We start from the raw sequence: 22,215 nt of genomic DNA, 5'->3' as shown, positions 1-22,215 counted from the left end.
GATTTAATAGTGCAGAGTGAAGGAAAAAAATCTACACGTGGAACAAAATGTTGGTCAATAAAAGAATCCCAAACAGCCACTGAAATAACTTGAAACTGGCTAAACTAAATGTCATTCCCCCTGTTTAAAGACTGGCAACTTCTGACACTGAAAATAAGGTCTACAGTTGTCTCAACAGATGATAAAGGAACATTTGAACAAGCAAGTTGAAAGTACAGTACATTCCTGAAAACGGATGACACATTGAAGAGACAGATGTAATGAATGGTAAACAAAGAGGTTGGGAGGAATGCAAAAGTTCAGGTCAGATTGCATCATTTATTGGAATACAAAGTGGACTAAATGTATTGAGTCTAAAAGTCGACTAAAGGTGATACAAAACGGGAGCTTTTCATCTCTGTTTTCCTTTGCAAAAATTAAGGATTCCAACTAAACAAAAACGCTGTGCCTACTTTGGAACTGAGGCTGCTTTTCCATACTACCAATGTTTTGTCATTTCAGTCAGTTTCAATGTATTTCAATGATTCTGTTCCAGAGATGCACCAACAATGTGTGTACATGCAGCATACAGTATGTGTATATTGAAGCATTGGTTTCTGAATGTATGTATTGTTTTATATAGGATATGGAAATATGTAACAAAATAAATACTTGGCATGTGTTTTTAGAGACTTGAGTTTTGAGTATCTTTGAATTGTAGCGTGGAAAAATAAATCCACTAGATGCAGACAAATACACAGGAAACAGGGTTAACAGCCTTCCAGTGAGTGTTAATTGCTGGGATTTAAAGCAACACTAACTAACTTTTCAACCTTAATAAAATATTTTTATAACATTTGTGATATGTCAACTGACAACTATTTGAATGACACCTCTTTTATATCTTGAGGGGGTCTGTATCGCTTTCACTAGCACTAATTAACTTTGAGGAGGATGGCAGGAACCCTGCTACACGAAACAAAACTACAAATGTGCTGACTGCTTTACAGCATACGTCAGTTTCACCACTCATTATAAAGACGGAAGTCGATGCGAATGCTTTTGCGCAAATTCCACAAAGATGGCAGAGCAACGAATGAGACAAAAAGTTTTGTCTGAGGAGGGGGAAAAAGACCAGCTACCTGGATGTACAGAATGAACATTGGCCCGGCTGTCACTCATTGGCGTGACGCCCCCTCGTCAGCGTTGACGAGTTCGAATGGGGTGGGCGGGTTAGCCGCACAAAGCCACACAGTTGCTAACCGTCATACGCTATTGTTTAGCCACAACTGGATTCATTACATTGATACTATTCGTCCTTCACACAGCCGCTGAGAACAGAAATGTTTTTTAATCCATCTGCGGGCGCCCGGGAGATTGATTTTTGACTCATTGATAATTTTACGACACTCTTCGGGTGTGCGCTGGTCCTCATGGGAAACAGTCTTCCTAAAGGCAAAACACTACCGCTTTTGTCCACCGGCATCGCTAAAATCGACCAAAACTGAAAAGTTACAATGCTGCTTTACGTTTGTCCTTACAAAAAAAAAAAAAAAAAAAACGAATACATTTAAAATAATTTTTAGTTTTTAATAATTTTATCACGCTACAAGCCAGTATGTGGGGCAATTTGGGATTTAAAAAATATATATATATCGTCAAAAATGATTATACTTTGAGCAAGCAAACGTCATCACCAGATTGCAAAAAAGAGACAGTGGAAATCTCGATTTCCTATCTGTGGGATTATATTTTAAATTGGGTCACTGTTTGTTTGGGAAAAAAAGCTGTGAATTTTGCCGTCCATCCTAAAGAATAAATTGTACAAAAAAGCACTAAAACAATGAATAGTTAAATATCTGCGTGCGTGTATTTAGTTTCATTCTACAATATTACCTAGAGAAGTAGTGCCCCTTTCCACAAAAAAAAAAAAACCTTACGTGCATGAAAGATTTTTACTAGTCTGTGCGGTCTGCCATCATTCAGCCGCAGAAGAAGAAAATGTCCTCAAAACAAAGTTCAATGGGCGTAAACAATCGAGTCTATAATGCCCGTTGTCACTGCAAAAAAAAAAACACTCTCCATTTTTCCAACATGCTTGCCTATATTTTATACACCGCATTGTCAGGCTTGGCCATTGTTCCCTTCTTTCTTTACTGGAGAAATCCTTACATTTTGCACGATCTGCGTTATGCAATCATCGGCATTAAAATCTCCACCCTGCTCTCCAAATTCACCTCGAGGAAACCCTTCTACAGCATTCTCGACCGTTTCTTGGACAATGTGGCCAAACAGCCGCACAAGAAGTTCATCGTGTTCGAGGAGAACTGCTACACGTACAAGCAAGCCGACCAGGAGAGCAACCGTGTGGCCGCGGCACTTTCCAGTTTTCTGAAGCCAGGCGACACGGCGGCCGTGTTTGTGGGCAACGAGCCACTTTTCGTATGGCTCTGGCTCGGCCTGGCCAAGCTGGGATGTACTGCTGCTCTTCTTAACTACAACATACGCTCCAAGTCACTACTGCACTGCTTCTCGTGCTGTGACGCCAAGGTTCTGCTCGCAGTGGCTGGTAAGTTTCACAACATTAGCAAGACTACAAGCCACAGACTGTACCGGCACAAAGTCACAAAAGTGTTCGTGCTTTTAAAGGTGTGCTTAGGCACTTAAAATATTTCCAAAATGTTGTATGAAGTCATAATCGAATTAGAAATGTTTATTAATCTAGGGTCGGGAACCTCTGTGTACCTCCTGATAAAATGTGCGATAAAAGGCTCACGATAACGATTACCTCACAATATGGCGACATAAGCGGATTTGTTGGTGAGGGCAGGCCCCCCATGGTGGCCAAAACGTATCATTGCATGTAATTGACTTTCCTATAGACCCTACTCACGTGACGTCACAGCCACGCCCCCGCGCCATGATGTCCGCATACTCGCCATAGAAATGCATTAGCGCTTCGTAAATTCTTCCTATTATTGCACGTTTTACTGCTCGTCAACATTAATACTCAAAATGGTGAAGTCGTGTGTGGCGGTCGGTTGCAAAAACAGAGAAGATAGACGGAGAGACTTGAATTTTTACCGTATTCCGAGAGACACGAAGAGGAGGCCGCGATTGACTGCTGCAATTCGACGAGACAACTGGGCTCCAAACGACTACCACAGATTATGTAGTAGTCATTTTATATCTGGTAAGATGCATTTAATATATATTTAGAGGGTTTCGGGCTGACAACCACAATTAAGATCATTGCTAGGCTAATCGCCGACAACATACACGTATGTATGTAGTTAGTGCTATCGCTAAACCATATAAACATTAAAAGCCCTAGCTCCATTGACAAATGACATGAAATACATTAGACTTGACAGTGGATGTTAGCAAGAACAAAAGATTTTCAATTGAAAATTTCGTAACTCACCTTCCGAGCACAAGATTCCTGCCGAATTTTCGTGTACGAGGACGTGTTTCACCTAACCAGCAACGTAGCATTTATAAGCCTCCAAGCTCTTAAAGTTTTTCAAACTTTCGTGAGAATAGGCTGATTTTGTGTGGGTATCAGATGTCAGGCGAAGCCAGCGGGTCGAAAAACATCGATTTAGGCATCAAATACGGATCTGGCGAATGGATAAACTGAAGCTTTTCCACGTAACGCCTTTTATGCAACGGATCCAATGAGTTTACAGCGTCAGATAACACCGGGGCTTCCATGAATTGCTCTATAACTTGCTCGACTAATAGAAAACAATGAGATTAGGTCTGAAAAAGAGGTACAATATGGCGGCCGGAAACAGCGACACGCCCATTTTGTGACGTAGGTGAGTAGGGTCTATACAGTGGTACCTCTGCATACGAAGTTAATTCGTTCCAGGACCTTGTTTGTAAGTCGAAATGGTCGTATGTAGAATGCATTATAATTCCATTAATTTGTTCCACAGCTATAAAACCTATTCTAAATTCTTAATGAATACTGATGTTACTATTGCAAATATCAATTACAAAGCGAAAAACCAAATACATTTTGAATAAAAATTGGAATAATAAGAGTAATAATAATAATAAAACCTGTAATAATATAACAAACCGGGTTCTAATGTGGCGAATGTGTTTTCATGGTGTACCTGAACGCATCGCGAGGCTGACTCAACGGAGTGAGCCTTAAGGCCGAGTTATACTTCCGCGTCAGACCTACGCCGTCAAGGAAGAATCGAGTTACGACCCTACGCCGTAGCCTGACGCGCGCCTCTCGATTTTTCTAACCTTCGCGTCGCGTAGACGCGTATGACGTAGCGAAAACGGACTGTGATTGGTCCGCTCAGACTGTTGTTTCTGGTTTACCGCGAAAACACCGCCATTGTAGAATAGAATCAAACATTATTTTCTACAAGCAAAAATGCACCAAGCCGACGGGAGTATCATCGAAGAGCAAGTCTCGTCAAGACATTATTATTGTGATTGCCAAATGGCAAGGTCGGCGATCGGAAAAAAAAAAATGGAAGAACCACCGAGACGTGGGTGTTCGGAATCGAGTGGCCACACGAAGCGGTGACCCAGTCGGCCAAAAACTGCCAACTTTTTATCACTTTATGTCGTATTTTTGGTTGGTGCACTTCATCATTTAATGTGTACATATGTTTCAAGTATATGAAGAATAAAGCACAGATTTGGTGTCAAAAGAGTTGTTTTGATCTTTAATTTTCAATAACAGACAGTTCACACACACAATACATCATCACTGATTGAGAGTGCCTCGGTGCTTTTTATGAGCAAGCCTCCCAACACAGTTTGGGAAGTTCCCTAGACGCCAGAAATCTGCTATGGCTTCCCAGTGGCTGGTTGTAGGACACGGCAAACAAATCAGGCTGGAGGGCTTTGCAGACCTTGAACGCAGTGCTTGACGCCAGTTTGAAGCTAGCCGCCACAGCTAGCTCTCTCCACCCAAGTCTTTAAAACTCTCTGTGCGGCATCAAAAGTCGGCCAGACCGCCTCGAAACCGTCTTCTGCGTCGCCTGCCCGTCAACATTTGTATGTTCAATATTTATTCAGTGTTGATGAGCAGAATATTTACTTTCAAGAGTTCCATCTTGCATTGTTTATTTTTTCTCCGACTAGCGGAAGTAAACAAGCATGCCCCAAAACCGTACAAACATAACGCCACATCCCTCTAGTGGCTTGGCGGTGGATTACAGAACAACGCGTTCCCTCACCGCAGAACTATCGAATGTCGAATGACGCCGTAGTCGCTACGCCGTCACTGCAACGCGGGAGTATAACTCAGGCTTAACTTTCACTTTGTTTAGGTACTGCGGGGGACACTAGGCTGTTGTGTTGCACAAGTTGGTGGAATAAATGATTAGAAACCTGACGAAGCTGGCGATTTCTTAGGCGATGTTAGCAAAATAATAATTGCCTCCTTAACTTATAAAGACTGGCAAACGGAGGAGGACCGCCTTGATAGACGGTCTACGGCTGTATTGTTGAGCCATATCACGGATTCGCACCCCACACTCATATTTTTGTATTATATCCATCTACATGTAAATGGTAAGCATCACCTTTTCCTTTTCTTTCCACCACCTGCACTAACATTCTTGGAAGCCATGTTGATTTCTGTCACAAGAAAATCCAGTGTGTGTCAGTCTTGCGGGAAAATAAAAGTAACTGGGGTGCTTTCATATATCGTCGTATTTCGAGCATGTTGTCGGATGTAGAAACAAATGGCGAGTCAAATTTTACGTCGAATGTCGAAAAGATTGTGTGTCGAAGCGATCGTATGTCGAAGCGATCGTATGTCGAGGTATCACTGTACCTGTATATGATTTTAAATTATAGAGTTTTCCTGTAAAATGTTGTCTAATAAAGTTGCAAAGCAATAACACAAACAGCTAAAATGAATGAAATGAACAAAAAAGATATTTTTGTCATGGGTCAAAATTATCAGACATATTCCTGATTTTTGGTATTATTGTAATGTTACTCCTTGTCACTAGGGGCTGTCAAACGTTTCTTTCCACTGACCTTGAGTCAGCCCCGGTACACTTAAAATAACAATTAATCATGAAACGGGCTGGTAGTTAGGAGGGCAGAACAGTTTTTGACTGTGGCTTAGTGCATTGTGCTCTAAAGAAGTGTACTAATTTTGTTTGTTCCATTGTGAATACGTTTTTGAGTCTTTTGGTTTGTTACTTTTACTTGGATAAAGAGCATTTCAGTTAAGTTACAAGACGCTACCAAAATAAACTATTGGTTAAGAGAAATGGACTTCTACAACTGCACTGGGCGCACATCATCCCAAAATTATTTTTCGAACTGATCATGTGACGAGCACCTCAGACGGTCATTTGCTTTGCTTGGCCAAAACCACCTGAGGACCGAAGAGGCATGATACATATCCGCCAGAGAGCACCGCCAAAATAGTGAGCAGAGTTTCTATTTGCCCCACTAAAGAGGCTATTTGTACAACAGAGCCACCACCGGTGTCTTACAAATGGACCCCCCCCCCCCCCCCCCCCGTCAGAAATTGTATACCCTGGCCGCGGGAGCAAGGACCCACACACATTAGTTATGAGTTATGTAGATTTAAACAATTAATTGAAGCCAGAAAAGAACCACAGTTATATATTTTGGACTTTGACGTTTATTAAACTGGAGAAACTCCATACAGGACTTGAATAATAATAATAACAGTTATAGGTCATCCTACGAGTAAAACAGTAAAACATGTTTACAATAAAACAATGACATATTTTTACGTTCAGTACGCATGTTCCGTTATACGACAGAAGATTTTTTTTTTTTTTTTTAAGGATGGGCCATGTTTTAAAACTTTGTATATACATCAACTTAACATGGAAATCAAGCAAATCAGTGCAGCGCCGGGAATCTGCCCAGGGGTTACAATTTTTGACAAGGGTAACTACATTGGCAACCCAACAGCGGGCGTACAATATTCAATGGATGACGATCTTGGCGAAAAGTATAACTGTCCTAAGCATATTACTATAAATATTCTTGTAAGCTACTTTTATAGCTGACACTGTGTTTCAGGGTCATCAACATGTTGTGTCTAACTTCTTCTAACGAAACTCGTTACCTGTTTTAATGGCACCTGTTTTAACTCATTATCGGTATAAAAGCCATCTGTCCACAATTTCAGTCAGTCACACTCCAAACTCCACTATGGCCAAGACCAAAGAGCTGTCGAAGGACACCAAAGACAAAATTGTAGACCTGCCTCAGGCTGGGAAGACTGAATCTGCAATAGGTAAAACGATTGGTGTAAAGAATTCAACTGTGGGAGCAATTATTAGAAAATGGAAGACATACAAGACCACTGATAATTTCCCTCGATCTGGGGCTCCATGCAAGATCTCACCCCGTGGCGTCAAAATGATAACAAGAACAGTGAGCAAAACTCCCAGAACCACACTGGGGGACCTAGTGAATTACCTACAGAGAGCTGGGACCACAGTAACAAAGGCTACTATCAGTAACACAATGCAAGTCAGGGACTCAAATCCTGCACTGCCAGACGTGTCCCCCTGCTGAAGAAAGTACACGTCCAGGCCCATCTGCGGTTCGCTAGAGAGCATTTGGATGATCCAGAAGAGGACTGGGAGAATGTCTTATAGTCAGATGAAACCAAAATAAAACTTTTTGGTAGAAACACAGTTTCTTGTGTTTGGAGGAGAAAGAATACTGAATGCATCCGAAGAACACCACACCCACTGTGAAGCATGGGGGTGGAAAGATCATGCTTTGAGGCTGTTTTTCTGCAAAGGGACCAGGACGACCGATCTGTGTAAAGGAAAGAATGAATGGGGCGATGTATCGAGAGATTTTGAGTGAAAATCTCCTTCCATCAGCAAGGGCATTGAAGATGAGACGTGCCTGGGTCTTTCAGCATGACAATGATCCCAAACACACAGCCAGGGCAACAAAGGAGTGGCTTCGTAAGAAGCATTTCAAGGTCCTGGAGTGGCCTAGCCAGTCTTTAGATCTCAACCCCATAGAAAATCTGTGGAGGGAGTTGAAAGTCCGTGTTGCCCAACCACAGCCCCAAAACATCACTGCTCTCGAGGAGATCTGTTTCAGAGATTCTACGTATTTCAGTTTCTTCAGCTTATCCTTTCATTGTTTTGCACTCAGATAAATCCCTGCCTTTTCGAGATATGAGCTTATCTCGACAAATATTTTTATGTTCCGTTGTGACCCCTCAAGTCCTCTTTGGATGCTTGCAGTTGAATAAATAGCAAGGAGGGCTTTTACCTCTTCGTCGCTCGACAGAGAATTTCCTGGCGCCATGATTTTTGCGACTTGTAACAACACAGTAACAGCACTGAATTACAGCAGGGTAGTTTTTTTTTTAATTAAAAAATGGTGGCTCCATGAGAGAGATGCGTGAGTATGTAAGGGGCGTAGCTGCTGATTTCAGCAAATCACCAAAGAGCTACGTAATATAGTTCCTGCGGCCCCACTGAAAGTCCCTACTTCAGAGTAAGGGCTAAAATGGTTCTCGGAATTTGAGTTCCTCGTCCCTAGTTCCTACATATCCGAACACGCAAAATTACGTCATCCGCCCCCCAAAAGTTCGAGGAACTGCGGATAGTTCCTACAGTGCAAAAGCGGCTATAAGCCCCTTTAAGACTCATATCTCTCTAAATCGGCTAGCTTCCACACATGCTGCATCCTGGGTAAGTCCCGGATATTTTATTAGAACGCGACCCGGTTAATGTCCGTGTCATCTACGTGTCAGTTAACCCTGAAATTGCTTTCAGACATAAGGGCTACCCGTTTAAATCCCGGGATTTAACCAGAGTTCAGCGTATATCTGAAAAAGGGCTATAGACACATTTCATATGGAAACATTTGGTCTAGTGGAAAATTTTGGTAGCAACCTGTTGGTTCCCTTACTAAACAGTGCCCTTTTTTAATTAAAATTTACAGATTTTTGGTGGAAGTATATAGATGTCTTATTGGGATACAAATTATTGTGTTATATTTCCGTAGTGATATATTGTCACCCCCCCAAATTAATACTAATTCAATTTTCACAATAAATCTAATTACAGCAGTAAGATTATAAATCAAGTACATGATAGTATGCTAACTAGTGTAAATTTAGCTGTGATAAATTCAGTCAAGTTTTAAGTCTCTTCCTGAGAGTAATTGTATTCGTCATCTATATTTTGCTGTTTGTACCAAGTCTTTTAGAGATACTCATAGACCTGAAAAACATTTTCAAAAATGATTTCAGATTCATCGAGTTATAAATAAAGCCAGCATTTTTTATTTAAATGTTTTTTCTTTTTTTTATTACATTAACAGCGTTGTAAATCATTACAAATGTTAGAGTGGTTCTACGATATTTTATTAGTTTGTTTAGTCCCGATAACAAATTAAAAAAATTACATCAGGATTTCAAATATTGTTACAGAACTACGAGAGGCTGTCGAAGAGGTGTTACCCAGCCTGAAGGAACAGGGGGTCCGCGTTTTCATCCTCGGTGAAGGCGACGAGTCAGAGGGCATTGAGTGTCTGTCGGACAAAATTCGTCAGGCCTCCGACCAGCCTGCTTCACCTCATTTGAGGGCTGACGTTAACCTCAAGAGCCCTGCGTTGTATATTTACACCTCAGGGACCACAGGTAAACTGTTTTTTCTTATTAACCTTTACATCCCAAATGTAACTGTATTTGCAATGTCATAATATAGGTCTTCCCAAGGCAGCAGTAATTAATCACGAGAGGATATGGATGGCAAGCTTTCTGCAATCATTTGCTGGCGTACGCTCAGATGACATCATCTACATCTACCTGCCTCTTTACCACAGTTCTGGCTTTCTCATGGGATTGTGCGGAGCCATAGAAAAAGGTTAACTCATGTCAACTTTATTTCTATTGCCGTTCATCATAAGAGTCTCAAAAGGCATAAAAAACACAATAGATACAGTGGAGATCTTTAGTTAAACACAGTTTTGTTTTGACAACACACTTGCTAAATTCCAACAGTGACACTAGGTTTATTATCGGCTTAACTAAGAGGTTTATGACCTTAAACAACAAGTGTTGGCCTCTAGGCTACTGTTTGTATTTCAAAGTCCCAAACTTCCTTACTTTACAACCATTACTTGACTGGTCTGTATGTTACTTCAACATGTACTTCTTCATCTCTAGGTATTACCGTTGTATTAAAACGTAAATTCTCTGCATCGAGTTTCTGGAATGACTGCAGGAAGTACAATATTACCGTAATTCAGTATATAGGAGAGATCATGCGATACCTCTGCAACACACCACAGGTAGTACTCAAATGCTATGTTGTTGCTGAAAATATGTTATTTTCACAAATCCTATCTCGTTCTCTCCCCCCTAGAGTGACAATGACAAGCATCATAAAGTAAGAGTTGCAATGGGAAACGGGATCCGATCAGATACCTGGGCCGACTTTCTGCAAAGGTTTGGGAATATTTGCATTTGTGAGTGCTACGGAGCCACCGAAGGAAATGTTGGCTTTGTCAACTACATCGGGAAAATTGGAGCCATTGGAAAAGAGAATTTCCTTCACAAAGTAAGAAGTGAATCACTTGTAATAAATCAAGTAAGAAATGGTCATAAATAAATGCTTTTTAAAAAAATCCAGATTGGATGTCCCTATGCCCTCATAAGGTACGACACAGAGAAAGAGGAGCCAGTCAGAGACTCCAGAGGGTTTTGCATTGAAGTGCCCAGAGGTGAATTATGTGTACAGAAAGTGAAAGTCCTTCCAATTACCTTTCTTTCTTCCTTTCCACAAAAAACCAACAACATTTCACTTTCAACCAAAGGCGAAACAGGTCTGTTGGTGTCCAAAATTGGAGTGAGAACCCCATTCTCGGGCTATGCCAAGAACAAGCAGCAGACTGAAAAGAAGAAGCTGAAGGATGTGTTTGTGAAAGGAGACATGTACTTTAACAGCGGGGATCTGCTAAGGATAGATAACGAGGGGTTTATTTACTTTCAAGACCGCATCGGAGACACTTTCAGGTCAGTGATTGAAACTAACGCTGGATCTTATCAAGGCCGGAATACACACTGCGCATCAGCGTTGCCCCCGCGTCAACGCAGTGAAACGCGGCCGAGTTTATTATTTGACACGAGACGCGACCCTTCTGTGTCAATTCTACTAGGTAGGATTTGAAGACCAGAAGTCACTCGTGTAAAAATACGGTGGATCCGGGAGTTTTTCAAAATAATATGCAATTTTATTAATTTCTGGTGGGACTCTAACTTGAGAAAATCCATCAATAAAGCTTTTGAAAATAGTTCATTAGGGGAAAAAATGATTCTTTGAGGCATTTTATTTATAAAATACATGTTAAAATCTTTGTCATTGCCATTGTTTTTCTCTTTAGCACAGGATTTCTTTTTTTCTTATTTCTTTCAGAAGTAAAGCTGACCAATACGCAGGGTCTGAAAGGCTGTTGTATTATTAACTTTAAATACCTGCTAATCCTCACGTGAACCGATCGAGCCGCTCCACAGACACTCTGCTCGTATAATGCGTCCTGTGGCAATGGTGTACCGCAAGCAACACGTCACTTTTGCTCATTAACATTTATGACGTTTGCAATTGTTGCTAGGCTTGTCCACCTCCTGTTTGGCCCTAATAATAAATGCATGGAAATAGCGTACGAACTAGATGTTTACTGAGGTAACCCTACCAATTCTGTCTCTGTTGCCAAATTCACTGGTAAAGATGTGGGAGAACAGTAGAAGAGATGGCTTGAGTGTCGAGGGCTGAAAAAGACGGGAAATAGAGCCGACCTGATCTAGAGGTAGCTTTTTTATCGCCACTGACAATGAAAGTCTCTTGTTTAAACAATCTATCCTTTACCACCATATGCCCTGTCTTTCTTATATATAATATCCTCTGGTTGTCTTAAGTGTCTGACCGTTCTTGGGGGTAATTTACATTGCTATTTTTGTGTAGCGATCGCAAATGCTACTTAGTGACAGCCAACAAACACTTTTAATTTAGAGACAAATCTTAATTCTATAATTTATTTACACTTCCTTCTTAATAAAGTTGTTTTTTTTACAACAGAAAAGTCACAACAGTGGCAATCAGATACCATTTTAATTTTTTTCAGGTCATTCATTGTCAGACAGGAGCAGCACGGCAATACACCACGCTAAAAAATAAGTAAAAATATAAAAATGACTTATCTTTTCGTACTCTGTAGGACCATGGCCCCCAACAAAATGTTTACTGCTTATGAAATGTGAATGGCTTCACCTTGCTGGCATTAAACTCGTCTTTTGGACGTCTGCGCAAGTTGATCCATTCTTCACATTTTTTCCTCCCGAGTTTTTGGTTTCGGGAAACGTATGTAGAAAACATTCTTCATATGGTAAATGGTGTTATACTTATATAGCGCTTTTCCACCTTTCAAGGCGCTCAAAGCGCTTTTGTCATACTGTCTGGAGTCGTTTTTACAAGGTCCATAGCAGCAGTGTTTACTCGGCATGTTCTTTTTTGAAAGATTACCGGAGAAAACAAGCAGAAATAACATGGATTTTATGCAAGGGCGTGTCTTTGTTGACGCAATTCCGCATTATGATGCCGTTGTCACGTTGTGCGGTACGCTATTGGGGTCGGCGTCAGTGGTGCGTTGACGCTCTAGCAACGATATGCCACAGACATGCCTAGTTTATTACTGGGTTAGGGGGGAGTAAAGGTACACCAAAATATTTTTTCCATCCGGTTACTTGAAGTGCTTGTAATTTTCAGTATGAAAAAAGGGGGGAGAAAATCCTTGATTAAAAAATTTTTTTTTTTTTTTTTAATGTAAATAATAGAACTTGTGTTAATAAATATAAAGCGACCCGTTTGGGGATACTTCGAATAAAATACAGTTTTAAAAAATTAATAATATTTTAAAAAAGAATAATACAAAGATTAAATAGTAACAGTTATAAAAATTAAATTATAAATTAACAAGGGAAACTATAAATTTTGAACACTTAGCAGTAGCAGCCTGAACATTTTCTGCAGAAAGCACAGATCTGGTTGCAGTGACAATATGTAGCTGATTTTCTTACGTTTACTGTAGATGCAACATCGATTGATGGATGGTACTGTTTTAAGTGGATGAACATATCTGTGCAGCAATGTCAATACAATTTTGGATTTATCCACTTGCCTTTGTCCATTGGAAAGTTTAATGGGAATATCAAAAAGTGTTCCGGTGGTAGAATCTGCCGGCCGTCGCACCACCTGCTGCTCGAAGTTGGCTGGCCCAACAGTGGTCAATTAGGAAGGTCTACTAGCTTTTAAATAACAGTTTCACATCTTTTGATTTGTGTTTTTATTTTTATTTCTTAAATGATTGTTTTTGTTTAAATTGTTTCTTGATGATTTTAATATGAGCTGAGGCAAATTGTTTTGCTTTGTGTTGAAATGTGTTTTACAAATACGTAAATTTGCCTTGCATTCCATTCGTCATGATATAATTTGTCATGTTTTCAAGCTACTCGCTCACTAGTTCATGCTAATAATACATTTTATGGGGAAAAAAATGCATAGAACTGAAACGGGTATGCAAAACGAACTTGCAAATCCAAAACGGTTCAATACATCCACGTGAACCCTAACACCCCTAATTCTTATGTCTTATCCAGTTGGGGTTTAATTAGCGGGAAGGTGGGACCACAATGTTAATGAAAAATGTATTATCATTCAATTATCTATCAATTATTTCTTCCCAGTGAAAGAAACGCAAATGCAATTGGTCTGTTCTTTCTTTTACAATGAATCACAGATGGAAAGGAGAAAATGTAGCAACCACCGAAATAGCTGATCATTTGCTCATGCTGGAATGCATTGAAGAGGTTAATGTCTACGGTGTGAAGGTGCCAGGTAAAATGAAGTTGTCATCATCATCATGACCATGATGAATCCATTTTGAATCGTTCTAGTGCTGCATACCCTCTCAATCTCGATTCAGCCTTCATCAATCATTGACAAACATAGCTGTGAACCTTGTCAGCCTTGGATATTCAAGACAAAAATAACCAGAAATACCATTTGAAATACTGTACATTGTTACACGTACAACCTTTTTAATCACCTTTGTTACTTTCTATATGACCTTGATCTTCTGCTCTTCCTATTAGGACACGAGGGAAGAATTGGAATGGCAGCACTGACCCTGAAAGAAAACATGGACTTTGATGGCAAAGCTGTGTATCACCATGTCAAAAGCTACCTTCCAAGTTACGCGAGACCACGCTTTATCCGCATTCAGGTACATGTTGCGCCTACTGACAGTACTTATGAAATATTCGTTACTTCCCTCCACACATGAAATGCAATTGAAAAACGTAAACTTGCTCAAAAGTAATTGACAATGTCCTTATTTATTGTTCCGCAGAATGCGCTGCAGGTGACTGGGACATACAAGCAGATGAAAGTCAAGCTGGCTGAAGAGGGCTTTAACCCTGAGGCCATTCAGGATCGTTTGCTTTTCCTGGAGGACAATCAAGGTTACGTCCCCATGACCCAGCAGATATTCAACTCCATAGCAGAGGGAAGAATCAAACTTTAGTGTCCTTAAATGAAATGTATAGAATGAGCCACACAGTGATTGTGAACACATGCAGCAGAGCATATTAATTCATTTTAAAGCATAAAAAACAATATGTTTTGTTGTAGTATATTTTTCTTGAACATTTTTAAATAAGGTACTGTTTGTTTTAGATAAAATCTTCTTTTAAAAGAAACTGATGCTGAGTTTTTATTTTGATTTTTTAATTACGCCATGTAATTGCAAATATGTACTGTATTTTCCGCACTATAAGGCACACCGGATTATAAGGCGCACCTTCAATGAATGACATATTTTAAAACTTTTTCCATATATAAGGCGCACCACATTATAAGGTGCATAGAATAAACGCTACAGTAGAGGCTGGGGTTATTTTATGCATCCATTAGACGGTGCTGCGCTAAAGGGAATGTCAACAAAACAACACAACAGCAAGGTAAAACATGTAGTGCAACATTTATATCACATAGTGGAGGGGAACTTTTTTCTTTTCCACAGTCACCCTTTTTGTGTTAGATGGGTTACAATTTTTCCACTGTTTTGCAATGTATGCACTGTATTTGACCAGAGCATGTATAAAGGCCAAAAACGGCTATGACTATACCTGCTGCTTATGTTGAATTATCAAATATAAAACTATTTATTCAAATTTTGGGGGGAATTTTTTGTCTATTTGTAAGTAAGATTTTGTATATTATGATGGAGAGTGTTATTTATGGTTTTCTTATTATAATGGTGCAATTTTGTAAGCCCGTTTTTAGTTTGCAAATTTATAAAAATCTGTTGTAAAAAAAAAACTGTTGCGGCTCAATATTGATTCATATATAAGGTGCACCAGATTATAAGGTACACTGTCGGCTTTTGAGAAAATTTAAGGCTTTTAAGTGCGCCTTATAGTGTGGAAAATACTGTACTTCTCTACAGGTCATGAGTATGGTAGCTACGCCCTATCGTTACGGTGTATAGAAATCCCGGTGACAAGCCAGTGCATAGGCGGTTCTAGAATGATGTTGCAGCAATTATTTGTAGGGAGGAGTGGCTTTACCAGGAGAGGCAGACACATAATTTGGTAGGCAATACAGCCTTCATCTCTCCTGAACCGCCATCACGCCAGGGACTTTGAGTGGCAATATTATCAAGGCTCAAATTTGGGGATGTGATGTTCTGGTATTTGATTTACATCAGTGTTAGCTACTACTACTCTGGCTATGTATAGACTCTCCCAAGAATTGGGGGGGCTGCCTCTAGTTCGGCAGTGATAGTCTGGAAGTATTTTCCAATGTAAGCGTTCAAAAAGTTGACCTAAATCCTGCCGATTTGCTCGGAAGCAATCAGAACCGTCCCAAGCAATTTAAAAAATGTTTGATATTGATCTGGATCGGGCTACGTTTGAAGCACAGCAGATGGCGACTGGGAGAAAGAGGGCTATTTTTTTAAAATTTATTTTTAGACAGTTATTATTTTGATGCAAGGCATGGGTATTGCCGATGCTGACAGACATCTTTGATACAGTAGGTGTCGGCAGAGTTATTCCATGTTGTGAAAGAAAATAGTTCAGGGCATTCCATTTAAAAACAACTGTCATGTAATATTAGATTTTTTTTCTCAGCAAGATGACTGCACAACCCACTAGTTGTCCACATAAGTGTTTTGGAGTCATTTCATGGTGTACTTGATTTTTTGCTGTATTGCTCTTGCAAGAGGACAAGAAGGACTGGAGTCAGCAATGCTATTCACTCGCTTTATTGAACATGCAGCAATTCAATAAAACACAAACGCGTTACAATTTGCTGTCGGCCTCAACTCACACCAGGTCAGCCACTCAACTGTCCTTTCTGTTCCTTTTACCCATTTGTCACTCTCATCGTGCTGAATTTGAGTTTGACTCAATCTGAATAAAATCATGTGCAGTACCCCAAATTTTAATCATGTAGTGTTTAGATTATTTTGCAAAATAATCTGAAACGATTCTCTTGAAATGTGTCATGCGACCAGATTTCAATGCCCAGATTATCTTGTAGTGTCAGGCTGTCCTTACATTCAGTCATTTGGAAATCCCCGTACTACATCTAAAAAAAGCTACACTGACTGACAGTTGATAGTTGAACTGAACTGCATTTCACAAAGGTACTGCACTGGATTGTGAAAAGAAAGGTTTAAGCCACAGCAACGTTACACATAATAGGAACATTTACACAGTGATTCTTTCACAGTTTGGGAGCAGTAGTAGTTTCCATTGGAGTAAGAGATGCTGTTGTGTTTTCATTGGCTGAAGGTGTACAGTTTATCCTTCTACAAGTAGAGCTCAAGTGTTTTGGTGCCTGTGACACTCTTATTGAACAACACAGTTGGTGACGGCTCCCCTGCACCCATTGATTGCAGAAACTCGGAACACTGTTAAACTTGGTCAGCTTTTTCACGATTTGCTTGGAGGGCATCTCTGCCGTCTTTCCCGAAAGGGCAACCTCTGTCGTCGCGGGGATGACTTCATCATGAGGGCTCAGCTTTGTTTCGAAGGCGTAACCGGTTCTTGGACCGAAGTAACTATATGGCAGCGGCTCGCTGTTGCAGCTCAGAGAACGCATCGGCCTCCTGGATTGATTCCAAGCCTTATCTATCCAAAGCTCTACTTGGGCTTTGTCCATTCTTGGTGCCGTCTCCTCAGTCTCCTGAGGCCTGACGCCAGCGTTCTCCTCATCACCTTTCCCCCTGCCTCCTGACATGTTAGAACTATTAGGAGCATGTGTTTCAGCAACTAAATTGGAAGCTATTTTGGATATTAAGTTCCAGTCTCTGCGGATGTCATCTGCCGTGGTGTACTGTGAGGTCACGGTGAATCGGATGATGCGCTTGGTGTAAATGTCTGCTGGAATGAGGTACATGGCACCAGAGCGTGTCAGCCTCCGTAGCAGTTCTTGGGTTAAAGCATTACCTCCCTGGAGGAGAAATATAAATGAATGAATGAATTTCTTCAGCGGTTAAAGGTTTTTGATCATAATCACGCTGTCCTTCACCTTTATGTGATAAAAAGAACACATTGCCCTACCTTTGAACAAGGTGCGCCTGGGAAGTTTGTACATCTCAACAATGATTAGCCGTTGTAGAACTTGTTGAACAACTCCAGTTAACTAATAAAGTTTATAGTTTACTACTTTAAAATCAAAACGGATATACCCACCTTGAGACAGAAAACAACCAGACCAAGATATCTCTTTGCAGGAACCTCAAAGTTCGGGTCACTTCTTATCAAAGACTCCAGCAGCTTTGCCATCTCAATACCCTGGAAGGATAGGGGATTTAATAGAAATATTGTCATTAAAAATCCTAAGTCCTGTGAAGAACATCAACTTGGGCTTACATGTCTGATGTGTCCCTGGAGGTTTTTCAGTCCAAAGGAACGCATGACAAACCAAAGCTTCAGAGAGCGGAAGCGACGACTGAGTGGAATCTGCCAGTGCTGCAATGAAAAAGACAAAATTGAGCAGCCAGAAACCTGTACATAATGTTCATAAAGTGGTCGTACCATGAAGTCTGTGGCTGCTTGGGAATTTTCGTGTCTGAGATAAACAGGGTCAACACTGAATGTCTGTTGGAGTTTCAGTTTGTCCTTGACCCTTCACTCAAACATGGAAAAAAATAACAATGGATAAGTACCAAAAATAACTGCAGCACATTGACTATGTCAATTCACCAAAAAGCTGTGCAATCAAAATGAACCATCATCCATTTTGATGGGTTGAAGACAAACGAGTGTGCGAATTCAATTCCTTCAAGAGACCAGCGCAGCTCTGGACAGAAGTATGCTGAGCCAGCATACGCAGCATCCACATGGAGCCAAAGTCCCTCTTCTGCACCTGTAAAAGGTGTCCCAAAAAACACACAGTGCTTGACTTTGCAAAGATCATCATTAACGCGTTCAACACCAGAGATGCCAAAGGTTGTCAACAGGAATGAAAAGTTGTGTCCCATTGATGACTTGTCTTCAGGTACATTTTTTTTTTGTGATGGGTAGAAACGCACTGTTCAGATGTTTCGTCAAGCATCTGGACTGCAACTAAATTAAAATAGTATTAGAGTCACTGTTGTGCAAAAAAAAAATACATATTTGCTAAAAGAAAATTTCTCAGGTTTTCTATCCAAAAAAGGGGATTTTTGCGAAAGCAACTAATGTTCTACTGCTGTTTACGAAAGAATGGAATAAGGTAGCAACAATGACAAACTTATTGTTTTGGATGAAAGAAGAGCCTTTGGTCTTTTATTTTGTATTCAATTTGTCAACATAGCAAAGAAAAACATTATTGTACAGACCTTAAAATATCACTCAGAATGCTCTAAATCAGCCAGCACTCTAGAGCAGTGGTCTCCAACTCGGTCCTCAAAGGCCCGCTGTGGTTGCAGGATTTCATTCCAACCAGACAAATGCCAACATTTTAAAGCAATCTGGTGTTTTACAAGTGCAATCAGTTGATTCCAGTCAGGTTCTGCTTATTTTAGCAGAAATCTCATTGGTTCAACTATCTGTGCTGGATCAGCAGGAACAAAAACCACAACCCACAGCGGGCCTTGGAGGACTGGGTCGAGACCACTGCTCTAGGGGTTGTCTTTTGTCATAATAGCTGGTGTATACAGAGTTAATAGAATGTGTGAGGACAAATATGAAGACGTACACACTGGTCCCAATTCGGAGAGAGTATCAAAGGCGCACACCCCCGTGGTTCCCAATGTGGCACATAGCTGAGGATATAAAAAACATAAGTACCAATGTAGTGCAACACATTATCTGCAGTCTGTTTATTTAAGTACCAGAAAAGGAACCAGTCCTCTCCTCCTGTCCTCTTGTATCGCCTTTTTCAACATGTCTCCTCTCAGAGAGAGATGCTCATCCGTGGGAAGAAACCGAATCTTCACCAGCGAGATCTGACCTGCCTTCTCCACTGAAGAGTGTGCCTGAGAACACAGTACCATTTTACTGGAATTGCATCCGAGTATTAGTGTCCGAGTACTGACCTGATCTGAAGCATAAGCCACCAGTGTTGAATTCAAGACGGAGTCATCCATATCATGGTCCAAATCGGCTCGCAGCTGCAGAATTTTGTCTTTCCTGGCTGCCAGCAGAGCAACCAGTGTGCTCTCGCTTACTGTGCTCTATACGGAGAGTTGCAAAATGCTGGCATTTGGTGACGCCTACGACGTCACCAGATGCTTAGGCGAGGTCTACCTGTATTATACCTCCTCCCCGGCTCTCACTGTGGTAATGGAGGAAGAAATTTGGAAGCCCCAATGCTTTACAAAGCCAATCCATCACATTCATTTCCAATTCTGTGCATGCGGGACTGGAGGCCTGTTTGGTGAAAAAAAAACAAAAAAAAAAACAGATCCATTAGATCTATTGATTAGATCTGATCTATTAGAGAACAGGTCCTCAAGCTCTGAGGGCCAGATCAGCCTTAGAGACATGAAGGAAACCATAAGTACAATTTGGTCCGTGACAAAGATGAATTTAACGCCGCTATATTAGAGGGTTGCTCCACAATTGTTGGGCATTTTCTTCTCCAAATTTTGCACCACAACCCATAAGTGTCAGGGCTTTTTTTTGCCAATTCTGAAATGACCAATGAATAGGGACACTTCCTCTTTTTCTTTCCTCACCCAAGTAAAACCAACACAGTTGATGGCATCCGCCAACATGTCCCCCAGCATGGAAGGCCACGAAGTCAGACTGGGGTAGTAGGCATGCATGAAAGGACTCTGCCAGTGGACCACCTGCACCACGTGTGAATACAATCCCGCTTTAATAACATGCACCGATTACAGGTTTCAGTATCGACAGAATCGAAACTTACTCCTGGCATGATGACCTTCTCGATGTCATCAAATATGCTCTCCCAGTTCTCCGGCTCTGTGGGGGCAGTGTCTGGGAGTAGCGCCCTCATATAACCCGGCTTCACATCTGGAATCACCCGTCTCTCCCGGATGGAGCCCAAATACTTTGTGATGTAGTCCACCAACTCCTTACCTGGTTAGGAAAATTACATATCACTGATTTAGCAGCTGTATATGACAAAGTACGTACAACGTATTACCTCGTCGGTTATATTCCTCAGCCTGCATGGTTGTGTACTGGAGGTGGGATTGCTCTTGAATGGTCTGCAAAAAAAACTGGCTGTGTTGAGTTCTGGAGATCACCTCACATCTATATAGATGCTGTTGGTTGGAGCACGCCCAAAGTGGTGACGCGCTTCACACAACAAACATCCTTTCATGACATCAGTCATTGAGTGCAATTTGATACAAAATGTTAATCCAACTTTGTTAATTTAGCGGTAATGCAGTCAACATTTTATTACTTTGTGTAGTGACAGGTTGTATTAAAAGTTAGCAATTAGCACTGGATTCCCGACCGTTATCAATCAACAGTGTTAACATCAGGGGAAAAAAAGATTTCAAAAAAGTATTTTCAGCCTTTGGCTGGGTTCCAGTGCATTTAAAACGACAGTAGGGTGGTAGGATGATGACTTCGGGCAAACAAAATAATAAATTATATTTGGTGAACAATGAATCAACACACATTAAAAGTCAGGAAAATGGTGTGCGCAAACGATCCTGTATTAGCTCATCTTTGCCTTTTTTCATTTCCACAAAAGACTAAGCAGCACCTGGGCTGTCCACACACTCAGTTGTTGACATTGTGCTTCCCCTATTATAGTTTTATGTTCTCAGTGATCCCACTTAAAATGAACAGCATGTAGTCTTAAGGGTAATATAGATGAAGATCTATATTTGTCATGAGTTTAATCCCACATATATATTCCTCCAAAACGTGATGAATGTGATCTTTGAAATTAATCTGGCTTTAACCTTATGAGTGTCATGTAGACGTTTGATTTAATTGGTGGCGGAATATCCTTGAATGTCAAATGTGAGAGAAATAAAACACATAAAACCTGAGAGGAATAATGTCATGGGGCAGAACACAATGCACCTATTGTCCTTCATTTGTTCCCTCATGTCTGAAAGTCTTACCCTGATGAAAGCTCCCCCCCCACATATAATTGCGTAGTTCAGGCTTCAAGTGCCCCCTTGTGACTTCAAAGTGAAAGTACTTTGTAGAGCTTTTTTTTGTGTGCATTGATAACAGTGATTGATATGTTATTACACTGAGTTGCATACAAAGAAACCCTTCAGTAAGATTGCTCAACAAACAAATGTCAAAAGAATTTGAATGAATTGTATTCTAATGAGGTGTCCTGGAAAAAGACAGGTTGTGATTGGAAAAAAAAAAATCTTTTCTCATTCATCGTCTGGAATTTTGTTTTATTATTATTATTTTACTCTTTCAACCCTTCCATTCAACTCACTGCCCGCCATCGACGGTGGTAAATGTACAACGCATTTTGACTGTGTGTTACGTTTCTGAGTGAGCGGGGGACCCAGATGCAGACAGGGAGGCAAGTTGGCAGAGATAACAAATGTTTATTGCAGAATATAAAGATGGTCTGTGTCCAAAAAGTCAGGCGGCAGTTGTTGAGTGACCAGGTAAGTTGTCAAGGCAGGCGAGCAACACAGAATCTGTAAGCAAGGCAAAGTGAGTAGAATATCAACGACACTTGGAACAAAGCAAATGCTAGAGTCACAAACTCGTCAAGT

The 22,215-nt window shown here is 40.7% G+C and overlaps 2 protein-coding genes across 2 annotated transcripts; one reads left to right on the top strand and one right to left on the bottom strand.

Moving 5' to 3' along the window:
- The first annotated feature begins 2,002 nt into the window (after positions 1 to 2,002).
- Positions 2,003 to 15,105, top strand: LOC130927799 (long-chain fatty acid transport protein 2-like). The gene is made up of 10 exons (XM_057853828.1): positions 2,003 to 2,548; positions 9,419 to 9,628; positions 9,696 to 9,854; positions 10,157 to 10,281; positions 10,356 to 10,550; positions 10,623 to 10,713; positions 10,807 to 11,005; positions 13,783 to 13,880; positions 14,138 to 14,268; positions 14,395 to 15,105. The coding sequence occupies exons 1-10, from the start codon at positions 2,074 to 2,076 to the stop codon at positions 14,566 to 14,568; spliced, it is 1,857 nt and encodes a 618-aa protein (XP_057709811.1). The 5' UTR covers positions 2,003 to 2,073; the 3' UTR covers positions 14,569 to 15,105.
- Positions 15,106 to 16,714: 1,609 nt separating this feature from the next.
- Positions 16,715 to 20,715, bottom strand: hdc (histidine decarboxylase). Its single transcript, XM_057843819.1, has 12 exons — positions 20,652 to 20,715; positions 20,412 to 20,584; positions 20,218 to 20,331; positions 19,787 to 19,909; positions 19,576 to 19,713; positions 19,372 to 19,515; positions 19,236 to 19,302; positions 18,260 to 18,422; positions 18,092 to 18,182; positions 17,927 to 18,025; positions 17,747 to 17,848; positions 16,715 to 17,504 (listed from the first exon to the last, which is right to left on the bottom strand). The coding sequence occupies exons 1-12, from the start codon at positions 20,677 to 20,679 to the stop codon at positions 16,776 to 16,778; spliced, it is 1,971 nt and encodes a 656-aa protein (XP_057699802.1). The 5' UTR covers positions 20,680 to 20,715; the 3' UTR covers positions 16,715 to 16,775.
- Between the last annotated feature and the right edge of the window lie 1,500 nt (positions 20,716 to 22,215).

The sequence above is a fragment of the Corythoichthys intestinalis genome, chromosome 1 (genome assembly GCF_030265065.1).
Source record: "Corythoichthys intestinalis isolate RoL2023-P3 chromosome 1, ASM3026506v1, whole genome shotgun sequence".
NCBI classification, from domain to species: Eukaryota; Metazoa; Chordata; class Actinopteri; order Syngnathiformes; family Syngnathidae; genus Corythoichthys; species Corythoichthys intestinalis.
The sequence above is the reverse complement of the archived record's forward strand: the minus strand, read 5'-3'. Positions and strand labels throughout refer to the sequence as shown.

What these genes read in the sequence shown, in the direction of transcription:
- LOC130927799 (XM_057853828.1), top strand. Translation starts at nt 2,074, where the DNA reads ATGCTTGCCTATATTTTATACACCGCATTGTCAGGCTTGGCCATTGTT. An exon ending in TTACACCTCAGGGACCACAG is followed by an intron (nt 9,629 to 9,695) that starts GTAAACTGTTTT and finishes GTCATAATATAG; the next exon opens with GTCTTCCCAAGGCAGCAGTA. An exon ending in CTACGGTGTGAAGGTGCCAG is followed by an intron (nt 13,881 to 14,137) that starts GTAAAATGAAGT and finishes TCTTCCTATTAG; the next exon opens with GACACGAGGGAAGAATTGGA.
- hdc (XM_057843819.1), bottom strand. Translation starts at nt 20,679, where the DNA reads ATGCAGGCTGAGGAATATAACCGACGAG. An exon ending in GGGGAGGAGGTATAATACAG is followed by an intron (nt 19,714 to 19,786) that starts GTAGACCTCGCC and finishes CTCTCCGTATAG; the next exon opens with AGCACAGTAAGCGAGAGCAC. An exon ending in CTCCGAATTGGGACCAGTGT is followed by an intron (nt 18,423 to 19,235) that starts GTACGTCTTCAT and finishes CACCTTTTACAG; the next exon opens with GTGCAGAAGAGGGACTTTGG.